The following is an 11,585-nucleotide window of genomic DNA, read 5'->3' as shown; positions in this document are numbered from 1 at the left end:
AAAATTTTATTGAATTTCGATACTTGGGCCAGATGAATGCGAGATAGAGTACAACTGAATGACGACGTGGTCTGTGGGGATTCGAGTGGAGATTGATGTAGTGTGCTTTATATATTTTTCCCGAGTATACTGAGATTCAACATTTTTTTTGAACCCTCGTGTTATACTATACTGTTCTGACATGTTATGGGGGCGAATGTATAGCCTATGGGTTAGGCACTTAGTGCCGAGGCGTGTTATCGATTGGATTAGCTCTTATGAGCGTTTAGCGTGTTATCGGTTGCATTAGCTCTCATAAGCGTTTAGCGTGTTTCGATTAGATTACTTGTGTACTCGCATTTGTAAGCCGTTCATCAGGTCGTAAATTATTATATTATAACTTGTTAATGACTTTGAATGGCATGACATGTACTTGACATCTTGAATTGACTCCGTTGTGGATATGTATGTTTTCCCAAAGATTAGTATTTAAGCTTTGAATTGAAATATTCTATTCACCGGTTTGCAATTATGGATGACAAAAAACATGCGTTGTTGAATCACTTTTGATTTGATTGTTATATTTACTTTGGTAAGATTTATTGTTTCTGTCCGTCGAACTTACTAAGCTTCAATAAGCTTACTTGTGTTAATTTCTATTTATTGTAAATACTTTTGAATGTTGGACAATTGGATCAGCACTCAAGTCACACTATTCATTCGATTCAGTAATTTTTGAATGTTTATTTTGGATTATATGGCATTAATTTTGTTTTGGTATGTAAATATACAAAGTGTGCCTAAATGCAAGTTGAAAACATAAGCATCATTACAATGATTTTGATGTTCATTTTGTAAATGTTTAGTTGATATCTTATTATGAGTTATGAATGATGGAAGATGTCTTTGGTACAAACTTTTAGCATATGTATGACTAATAGGTTATATTGAATTGTTGTGAATTTAGGTGCTTATAATAGGCATATTGGTTAGAAGTTTAAGTGGTGTGAATTGGTATGTGTTTGGTTAATGATTTATATTGTTGTATAAGTGTGTATACTTGTGGTACCATTGAGGGTACATTGGTTAGGCAATTAAGATGGTTGAATTAACATGTTTAATGGCATTTTGAATAGGTCTAATGGCTGGTAAATGGATTGCTCAGTGTCCAAGAAATCTTGAAATGGTAAACTTGATGATTAAGGTTCATTTAGGTGCACACGGCCTGGGACACGGGTTGCCACACATCCATACACGGTCTGCGACACGACCTTATGTATCAAGTTAGAGAGTTACACAGCTTGACACACGACCTACGACACGACCATGTGAACTAAGTCAGTGAGTTACATGGTTTAAGACACGAGCTGAGACACGGCTGTGTGTCCCTTATTTTTGAATTTTTTTATATTTTCCTAAAATTTCTTGATTTGTTTCATATTAGTCGCTGAAGGTTTTAAGATTAATTCTTTAGTCTCTAAAGCTCGATTTAAGTCTCGTAAATGCAAGTTATTATTGTAATTAAATTACTTTATGGTATTTGAAAATTATATTTTAATGATTATGATTTTACCTATTTATTTTTGTTAACTTATTGTAGCATTCCCGTAACCCTATTTCAGCGATAGATACGGGTTAGGGGTGTTACAATTTAGGTAGTGACGCCCCTAAAGGAATACCAAGATAAAGTGAGACCAGAAGATAATCTTGTCGTGCGGCCGTTCATTAGTCCCGGACTAACCAATAAGATTGGAAGATAAATTTGACTTAATTCTTCTAAGTCGATGAAATTGAGATCAAAAGATAAAATAGAGCCACTTGGTAATTTACACGATTTATAGCCCTTGTTCGAAGATATGCTAGCTATTGAGTCGGTGAAATTGAGATCGGAAGATAAATCAAACTTATCTTGTTATGAATTATTGTACTATAAAATTGTATTAGTGGTTGCTTGGACTCTATTGTGTATGCTAGTTATTACTTAACCGCCACTTCCTTTGGGTTTGACCTCTTGGAACACTTCGTGTTCCGTCGGAACTATAAATATTACAACTGACACTGTATGTCTGTAGTAAAACCTAGCTTTCAAAATTGTTATATAAATTTGTTGTTTTAGCATACAGTCGGTCAAGTTTTTGGCACCATTTCTGGGGAAGATGGTGTAAAATTGAGTTATTTTTAGTGTACACTTTTGGGTAGAGATAAGTAGCCAAAGTAAGATTTATAGATACAACCTTATTTTCTATTTTTTTTTTATTTTATTGCAGTTTTTAGTTAATTTTATTCACTCTCTTGTGCTTGGAGGAAGCGTTGTATGACTTGAACAGGTAACAGTGTCTTACCATTTAAGCTGGAACTGGAATGTATCATCACACATGCGAGGAGGACGCAACATCCTAGAGACGCACCACCTCCACTAAAAGAGCAGCCTACCGAACATCCGAAAGGAGAAATTCGACAACCACCACACTTACCCATGGAACAACGAACTTTGCATGACTACACAATGTCCAATTCAGATGTTGTTCGAGGTAGGATTAATCGCTCAGCGATTGATGCTAACAACTTTGAAATCAAACCGGCCATGATCCAAATGATACTATCAAACCTTCAATTTTGAGGGTCAATGAATGAGGATCCAAATCAACATCTTAAGCGGTTTTTAATCATTTGTGATATTTTAAAATATAATGGGGTATCCGATGACGCTACTTATATTCGGTTATTCCCTTTCTCTCTTGCTGGCAATGCTTTTATGTGGTTAGATTCATAGCCAGTAGATTCCATAAACACTTGGGACAAGCTAGTGAGCAAATTTTTGGCAAAGTATTTTCCCTCCAGCAAGACTATGAAAATTCTTATGGATATTACGAATTTTCAGCAAGTGGAAGGAGAGTCATTATATACGGCATAGGAGCGCTTTAAGTTGATCTTGCGCAAGTGTCCATACCATGGTTTACAAGATTGGTTGTAACTTCAAGTCTTCTACAATGGGCTTGATGGAAATTTATGCTTTAGTCTTGATGAAGCATCCGCGAGGGCATTCATGTCAAAGACCTACGCCTAGGCCTGTCAACTTATCGAGGACATGGCGGTGAACTCTTACATGTGGTTGGCTGAGCGGTTCACATATCGAGCCAAACAATCGACAATGAACGTTGTTGGTAGCGAGGACAAGTATCAACAAGTCCTCAAAAGATTAAATCAATTGGGGATGAATGCAACCTAGGCGCAAGTCCAAAACCAGCCCAACCTAACCCATTTTAATGTAGGACATGATGATGAGGGCAACCATATGGAGGTTAATTATGTAGGGAATAGAAGATATAACCCTTACTCCAACATCTATAACCTGGGATAGTGAGATCAACCTAACCTTAGGTGGGGAGGGAATCAAGCGGGACCTTCAAATCAAGGGAACCAAAACCTTAATCCTCTAAAATTGAATGCACCATTCAACCTCTGTTTCCTTTTAGGGCACCCCTAGATCAAGAGAGAAAACTAGCATATAGTAATGATCTTCAGTTTTCGATTGGGGTGAGAAAAGTAAAGGAAGGTAGTGCAAGCCAATGTGTGCCAAATTTGTGGTCAATTAGTCCAAGTTTTGAAACTGTTGCAAAATAATTTAGCCTCTAGCATACCCAGTAATACTGAACCTAATCCAAAAAAGGGAAGGGAAGGATCATGCCAAGGTGATCGCCTTTAGATTAGGAGCTATGGTTAAGGAACCTATCTGACCAAATTGTGGGAAGAAAGAAGTGAGTGCGAAGGATGAGAGAACCCGCACTCCTTGTTTTGGAGATGGGGTAATAGAGAAGAAAGTACCTGAGAGTAAACCCATACACGTTGAACCCGAGGATAGAATCATTCCACTACCACCACCAAGCCCGAAACCCATACCCTTTCTGAGTCATTTAGAAGAGAAAAAGAAGAGGGATAAGGAGGAGTTTGGAGACTTCCTCAAAAATGTTTAAAGCCTTAAATGTGAACCTCCCATTATTAGAACTCATTTAGAAAATGCCCAAATATGCCAAATTCCCTAAGGGTGTCATGTCTCGAAGGAGGAAAATAGAGAGAAGAGAGCAAATTGCACTTAATGCGAAATGCAACACGATTGTGTCTAGAAGAGTTACTCCCAAACTAAAAGATCCTGGTAGCTTTACCATCTCTATTGAAATAGGTGGAGTGAGTTTTGGGAAGGCCCTATGTGATCTAGGTTCCAAGATTAACCTCATCCAATTATCAATTTATAGGATGTTAGGTTTGGGAAAGCTTAAGGAAGCGGAAGTCACTTTTCAATTAGATGATTGATCTTTGGTACATTTTAAGAGAGTCCTTGAAGATATGTTAGTTGTTACACCCCTTACCCAACACTGTTTCCGGAGTCGAGCATGAGGAATTACTTGGCTTAACTTAAAAGTTCGGGGCATAAAATTTTACTTTTGAAATTAATTTCACTATTCACAACAAAGCTGTCCATCTGCGCAACAGTTACTAAATTAATTATAACTCAAGATATGAAACTCAAAATTTAGATTTGTAAATTTTCCCTGAAAATATACTCATATATCTTTTTACTATAAAATTTTTAGAATTTTTGGTTCAGCAAATTAGTACAGTTTTTTAGTTAAAGTCTCCCTTGTTTCACTGATCAACTATCCTGACCTCTCATCACTAAAATTTAATTATCTCATTGTACAGACTTCATATGGTATTTTCACTTGTTTCTACAAAAAATAGACTCAATAAGGAATCTAGACATATAAATTACAACTCATAAATATTTTTGTAAAATTTTTAATTATTTTCCAAAGTCATAACAGAGGATTTCGAAAACCACTTTGACCTTGTCCAACTAAAATGCAAATATCTTAGAATACATAATTACTTTGTCTACACTGTTATTTTTTATATGAAAATAGACTCAATAAGATTTAATTTTATATCTCATCCACCCTTTAATTAATTTTCTACTATCCTTGGTGATTTTTCAAAATCACGTCACTACTGCTGTCTCAAAACTGATTCACTACCAATTTTTACTTTTTCATGATTTCTATGCATAATTTATCACCTAGACTTTTATAACAACAAGCACCTTCATACTTAGCCATTTTAATAAATATTCATTATCAAATAGTTACATATCATATTTTGGTCATAATTTAAGAATATACAATCGAAATGACTAAGTCCCTATATATGCCATAGCTCGAAACATTTATCGTCTTAAAATACCGAGTTGTGGTGGTTGATAGTGTGAACGCTCTCTGACGTCTTCAAGATACCAACTATGCTTGATAATACTATATGAAAGAAAAAGAAATAAAAGAAGTAAGCATAAAGCTTAGTAAGTTTACAAGTAAATAAATAACATTTAACACAAATAATGATATGCAAGTATCATGTTCTTAAGTTTCCTCTTTACTTACTCTCATTTACTTGTTTATTTACTTACCTATTTAGATAACTTAAGATTACCACTTACTCTTCTCTTGCTGAAATAAGTGTTCTCACTGATATCATAACAGATTCTTAACTCTTATAACTCACCTGAAGTTGCTAATTATACTTTTACTTGAACTTCCATAGAACATAATCTGTTTTCTAGCCCGTTGAGCCACATTGGAATAATAAGGATACTTGGGTCTCATATCTAATAATAGCATGTCAAAGCCATATCCCATACATGACCTTACATGGGCTGTTTCCTGTACTGCCAATGCCATATCCCAGATATGGTTTTACATGGGAGTTCTCATATTGGTGCCCGTGCCATGTCCCAGACATGGTCTTACGGAAGACCTCTCATCATGGTGTCAACGCCATGTCCCAAACATGGTCTTACATGAGATCTCTTTACCCAAATGTCATGACATTTGTATCCAATACACTCCTAATGTTTCAACGGGGCTTTTATCACTGATTCTCTGTCATCTCATACTTAAGTCAACATTAAATAATTTCATGAAATAAATACATAATTGCTGGAAAATAGCAGCATTAATAATAATTATTGAAATATAGTATTTATTTACCGTAAACTTACCTCCGTACAAAAATGTGATCAAATCTAACACTTTAGTCCTCAATCTTTTTCTTTCCCCGGTCTAGCTCCGAATTTCGTTCTTCTTGATTATAGAGCTTGGGAGCTTCAAAACCCTAACTATGGCTCCCCCTTGCTATTTTTGTTCACCATGGAGAAGATGAACACATTTTTCCATCTTTTTCCCTTTTTAATTCTTTTTATTACTAAATTACCAAATTGTCCCTAACTTAAAAATTTCCTATTTCACTTATCTCATGTCCATTTTTGTCTACCAACTTAACCAATGGTCTAATTACCATATAAGGACCTTCAATTTAAATTTTCATAACAATTGAACACCTTTAACATGTAGAACTCAACTTTTGCTCTTTTTACAATTTAGTCCTTTTAACTAAATTGAGTACCCAAACGTCGAAATTTTGAACAAAATTTTCAAAAAATCATTCCGTGAAATTGTAGAACATAAAAATATAAGAAAAATATTTTTTTTCTCATCCAATTTGTGGTCCTGAAAACACTGTTCCGACTAGGCCCAAAATCGGGATGTTACATTAGTGAGGGTTAGACAATTTATTTTCCCGTTGACTTTATCATGCTTGACTTTGAGGAAGATCTTGAAATTTTTATACTCTTGGGGAGACCTTTCTTAGCCACATCTAGAGCTACCATAGACATAGGACGGGGTGAATTGACTATGGACATCGAGGGAGAAACAAAAGTTTTCAAATGTGTCTAGCCCGAATCTAAGTCTAAAGAGGTGTTGACATCATAAGAGTATAATTTCCAAGTAATTGAGATGAGAACTTATCATGCTAATAGGTTTCCAACTTTCATGGAATGGTGTAATTTTTCAAGTGTCTGTGCGCCACACAAGAGAATCAGGAAGTGAACGAGGATAAGAAAAGAGTTGCGATTCTCGAGAAGCCTTGGTTGCGTGCTGAACAAGAGACGTGTTCAAGTGTTGAGGGCATTGATGAAACATCATTTCAGTGATGTAACTGACCGCCCAAAGTTGAATTTTTAACTCGCCGCCTGTGGCGAATGAACCAAAATTTATAAATATTTGAATCATTGAGCATTGGATCTAATTGTTTTTGCATGTAGCCTAAGGTTTTAATTCGTAGCTAATTGTATTTTAGATTAGGATGTAATTTTGATGGTTGAGTTGAAAACTGATGATTTTGTAGTCATTTCGGTTTCTAGCCACTTGTATCAATAGAAGTTTGTCAAAACCCAAAAACGACCACAAAACTTACCTAGTTTAGTCCAAAACGTCACCAAATCATCTCAACAAGTTTTAAACACAATTTCAAGAATATTTAGAAAGCTTTAAACACATGATCACAAACATGTTTACTTCATTACCAATTCTATGGATCAAAACAACTTACTTGACATGCAAGTCATACCTTAAACATAGCATAAATATGACTAAATGATACATACCACCATACATGTATGATCATATTCAAATTATGTCTTTAACATGATACATACCAGAACATCAAAATAAGTTAGAAAACTAAGCTATGACACTAGGTACAGACCAACTTGCTATAAAATATATCAAAAGCTATACAAGCTTTGTTGAGCTGATAAATGAATCTTAGACGTTGTTGTACTTCTGGAGTCCTCAAGATCTAATGTTACTTGCGCATGGAAATAAACAAAATTGTAAGTTGAGCAATTTGACCCAGTGATGCTATCATGCTTTGAAGATAAGATGAACAAGTATAATTAAGTTATTACATAACAAAATCATATCATATTCAAATCATTTGCATACCATTTCATATTATCATTTAACATTACCATGAAATCCAACACCTTTCACCACATTCTAATATAGTCCTAACATAATCTAAGCCTATACTTCAAAATTACTCCTTTTTTCTTTCTTCTTTTTTTTAAAGGTTAAAAGAATTAAAAATAGATAAAAATAATTTTTATTCAAATCTATGAAAAAAGGAAAACATCGAGCATCGCCACTTTCTTCCCCCATTCCAATTTCCAACTCCTTTTCGCCACAAATGATGCACCACCATGTTGAAGCTAGCTTCATCTTTCCATCCACCTTCTCACAATTGGTCTTCCAATTCTTTAGACAACTACTGTAACTGGCCAAGCATCAATGGACTTTCCCAGATTTGAAAAGAAACCATATTGAGTGAAAAACTAGTCTTCAAACACTGAGTTTAAGTGACGAGTCCATGAACTTTTCCAGATTTATCCCAACCCACGACTGAAGAGTGAAAAAATTGAAGGTGTCCTTTTCATGTAGCCCAACTCAAAGTATTTGGTAAGTATTGTCCCTTCCCAAGACATCAACAAAGCTATTTCTTTTTTTTTTTTCAAAAAAGAAAAAAAATTCTTTTTAAAGCTACCTTATATAATTTCCACTCATGATCTTTGTTCCTCAAAGTTTGCCCTCTTCCCTTATCATCTATTTCTTTTAATTTTCTCTCTAAAAACGCATCAAATATTTTATTATGAAAGGAACTTCAAAGCAAAAATCTAAGACCTAAAAAATTATTTTGATGAAAGAAAACCAAACCTAAAAGATTTTTCTAAACATTTACAGCATATTTGGCAGGGGGCAATAGGAATGCATTCCGCCCAATTCAATTGGCCCACCACCGAACGTGTGTTTGGTTGGCTGTAATAGCATTATAGCCTGATTCCATTCAGGCCCCTGTAATAGCCATTCCTTCCCTTAAGCGCTGAATAGGGATTCCGTCTGCGTTTCTTTCCTCTTTTCCATTTTTTGCCCTCAGCATCTTCTCCTACGTTTCCTTCTTTTCCAAATCTTCTCCTAGAATTTCCAAATGGCGGATTAAATCGTATTGATGTTGTTGAATTATTCTTTACGGTGAGTCCTGTCTGGTTTGTTTCTTTCAATCTTTCTTCCTCTCTCTCTGCCACTCTTCGTCTTCTACGAGGTAAGATTTTCGTCAATGGCCTTGCATCTTCGTCATTCATTTTACTTTTTAATCTCCATCGTCTGCTATTCAACTTTCTAATCTTCATTTCTAACTTTCTAATCTCCACCGTCTGCTAGTCAACTTCTGTTTCTTTTTTCAAGTACCCAACTTTTATTTTTACTTAACGAAGCCCTAAGAGTATTTTTGTTTTTGCTTTTTTTTCAGGCATTGAATTGAAGGGATTCAATCTGTCAATTTTAGTTTTTGGTGAAAATTAAAATATGGGGTCATCATCAGTAGTAACCCCAGAAGATGTGTTGGAGTCATTGATGAATGATGGAACCATTGATACTCTCAGGTTGAAGATTATAAATCAGCTAAAAGCCAATGTTAGTCTCTCAATAATCTCTTTTATATTCAACCTGGTTTTATCTCTGTGTTTTTTATGTAAAAATAGTTCCTTGAACGATTTTCTGGGATAATGGCCGTTAATTTTGTGTATTATCATGAAATTTTGCAATTTTACTAATGTTATTTATTTGAGCTCGTTTGATAATAGCTTGAATATGAATCTTTATTCCTCGTTTGAATGCAATTAAGTCCTTTTAGTCTCTCTTTCTTTACGATGTTATAAAAGAGAAGATTTTGTTCTTTTTTGTGGGTACTAGTTATAATTTTATACGCTTATCGTATAATCTCTATAAATGATTGACTCCATCAAGCTTCAATGATTTGTTTATTATATTTATTGTTCTAACTTGGTTAAAGATGATGGTTAACTTAAGTTCTTGGGTCTCCATTGAAGTTGTTGATATTGATTGTGTGCTTTGCTGACATTACATAATTAATTAATATTGTCTACAAAACCTGCTTTCATTGAATTTGAAGAGTAATGACTTATAACACTCCTCCAATATATATGATATCTGCAATTTCTCTTTGCTATAGGAGGAGCTGAAGAACACAACGATCAAAATGGCAGAGCAGAGTAAGGTCCTAAACACGTCTGGTGTGGAGAAACAGACCAAAAGAGAATTGTTTGATGCACTTAGGTAGGAACTTGAGTGAGTCTTGTTGATCTTTCATTGTTCTTAACAGCTAACTCTCAATATTTCTTAGATCATTTCTTGTTCTTCTTTCATGTTTTTACCCCCTGAGCCTGAGGAGAATTGTTTGGTGCACTTAGATGTTCATTTTCTACCATGATCTTTATGTTTTGGTAACCCCTCTAGGTCTATGGCTACTCTCAACTGCCTGTTTAGATGAGTTACAATTCAGAGAAGTTAGGCTATCTAAATTTTATTTCTGACAAAATTCTTTTATTTTTCTTTCAGCTCATGGTGATAATTTTGCTGCGAAAAGAATGAGAAAGCTGACCCAAAGGAGAGCTGTTGATTAGACTAGTACTGTTGTGCGATATATGCAGGTATTTTTTTTCATGTTTAGTTGTTTTTATAAGCGTTTTTTTTCTATATCTTTCTATAAGTTGTTGCATGGTCTTGGTGAATCTGATTAACATGGATGCTTATGTTTTTTCTTAGATGGCTTAAATGTCTCTTCATTATTGTGGTTGTTGGCCTTCTCTTTATCAATATGGGCATTGATTATTCAATGTACTTGGCTGCTGTATTTTAAAGTTTGCTTTTTTCTTCTGTAGCCTTTTGCTCAAGTTTATTATTCAATGTACTTGGCTGCTGTATTTTAAAGTTTATAAAGCTCTGTAGCACTATTATAGCCATAATTGTATCTTTATGATAGCTTAACTTATGGAGTTGTGTTTCAGATTGCTGCTGGAAAATCCATTAATATAGAGGCAAAATGACTTGGTCTTGCTTGTCATTGATGTATGGTGTTACGATGTTCTTTTTTTGCTTCATGGGAAAAATATTAAGTTGATGTCTTTTTATGTCATATTTTTCCTAGTTGCTAAAAGTAGCTCATCTTTATCATAGTTTGGACCAATGCCAATTGAATTTGTGTTCATCACTATTCAGTTATTGCCTACTTTATCTTGGCTAATTCAGGTATTGCCTACTTTATCTTGGCTTAAGACTGAATTACGTTTGCCTAAGCCTTGGATTACTATGCAGACTCAAGCAACTGGTCATAAAATCAATGTTCTTTTTTTTTTATGAAGGGTTTGCCAGAATTGTTGGGTATTCGCACTAATATTGGATTAAAGAGAATGAAAGAGCTTGATCCAAAGACTTTTCATGACACTTGTAAGTCGCGATTTCCTCCTGATGAAGCAGAAATTCAGGCCACTACTCTATACTCATCATGGCAGGAGAATCTGAAGAATCCAGATTGGCATCCAATTTTCAGGAGAAACTAACAAATCTAAAGTTGGAATGGGGTGAAGAGATTTATAATGCAGTGGTAACAGATTTGAAAGAACTCTTTTGTATTAACTTATTGTAGTATGCTTGTAGTTGAAGTTTCTTATAGTGAACATCATGTTATTTATTCGGCAGAAGTTTCAAAGATTTTAGTTTTAGGAGAAAGTATGTACTGTGGTTATTAGATTGGGTTTTCAAATATGATTATGTTAACATTTTGATCAAACATTATGAACAGTTCTCTTGTTAATGTTTTTGAACTCAAAAATAATTTAAAGTGTGTCCATTGTTAGGTCA

The 11,585-nt window shown here is 34.6% G+C and overlaps 1 protein-coding gene and 1 long non-coding RNA gene across 9 annotated transcripts; both read left to right on the top strand.

Annotated features, from left to right (window-relative positions):
* The first annotated feature begins 7,994 nt into the window (after window positions 1–7,994).
* Window positions 7,995–9,218, top strand: LOC121222157 (uncharacterized). The gene is made up of 2 exons (XR_005919187.1): window positions 7,995–8,327; window positions 8,622–9,218. It is a non-coding gene; the product is annotated as an uncharacterized lncRNA (long non-coding RNA).
* Window positions 9,219–10,124: 906 nt separating this feature from the next.
* LOC107914449 (factor of DNA methylation 1) lies at window positions 10,125–11,585 on the top strand. Of its 8 annotated transcripts, none has more exons than XR_005919184.1 (4): window positions 10,125–10,181; window positions 10,284–10,375; window positions 10,733–10,793; window positions 10,902–11,585. XR_005919184.1 is itself a non-coding variant. In XM_041102117.1 (3 exons), the coding sequence occupies exons 1-3, from the start codon at window positions 10,370–10,372 to the stop codon at window positions 11,282–11,284; spliced, it is 276 nt and encodes a 91-aa protein (XP_040958051.1). In that variant the 5' UTR covers window positions 10,284–10,369; the 3' UTR covers window positions 11,285–11,585. The 8 variants fall into 8 exon arrangements, 1 of the variants encoding a protein (XP_040958051.1); XR_001688867.2 differs by having other exon boundaries at window positions 10,733–10,973; window positions 11,087–11,585; XR_001688862.2 differs by lacking the exon at window positions 10,733–10,793 and having other exon boundaries at window positions 10,125–10,168; window positions 11,087–11,585.

The sequence above is a fragment of the Gossypium hirsutum genome, chromosome D10, assembly GCF_007990345.1.
Source record: "Gossypium hirsutum isolate 1008001.06 chromosome D10, Gossypium_hirsutum_v2.1, whole genome shotgun sequence".
Classification (NCBI taxonomy): domain Eukaryota; kingdom Viridiplantae; phylum Streptophyta; class Magnoliopsida; order Malvales; family Malvaceae; genus Gossypium; species Gossypium hirsutum.
Note: the sequence above shows the minus strand (reverse complement) of the source record. Positions and strands in the feature narration are given on the sequence as shown.

Excerpts from the sequence above, each read along its gene's own strand:
- LOC107914449 (XM_041102117.1), top strand. Across the intron at positions 10,974-11,086 it reads CTTTATCTTGGCTAATTCAG|GGTTTGCCAGAATTGTTGGG; the intron begins GTATTGCCTACT and ends TTTTTTATGAAG.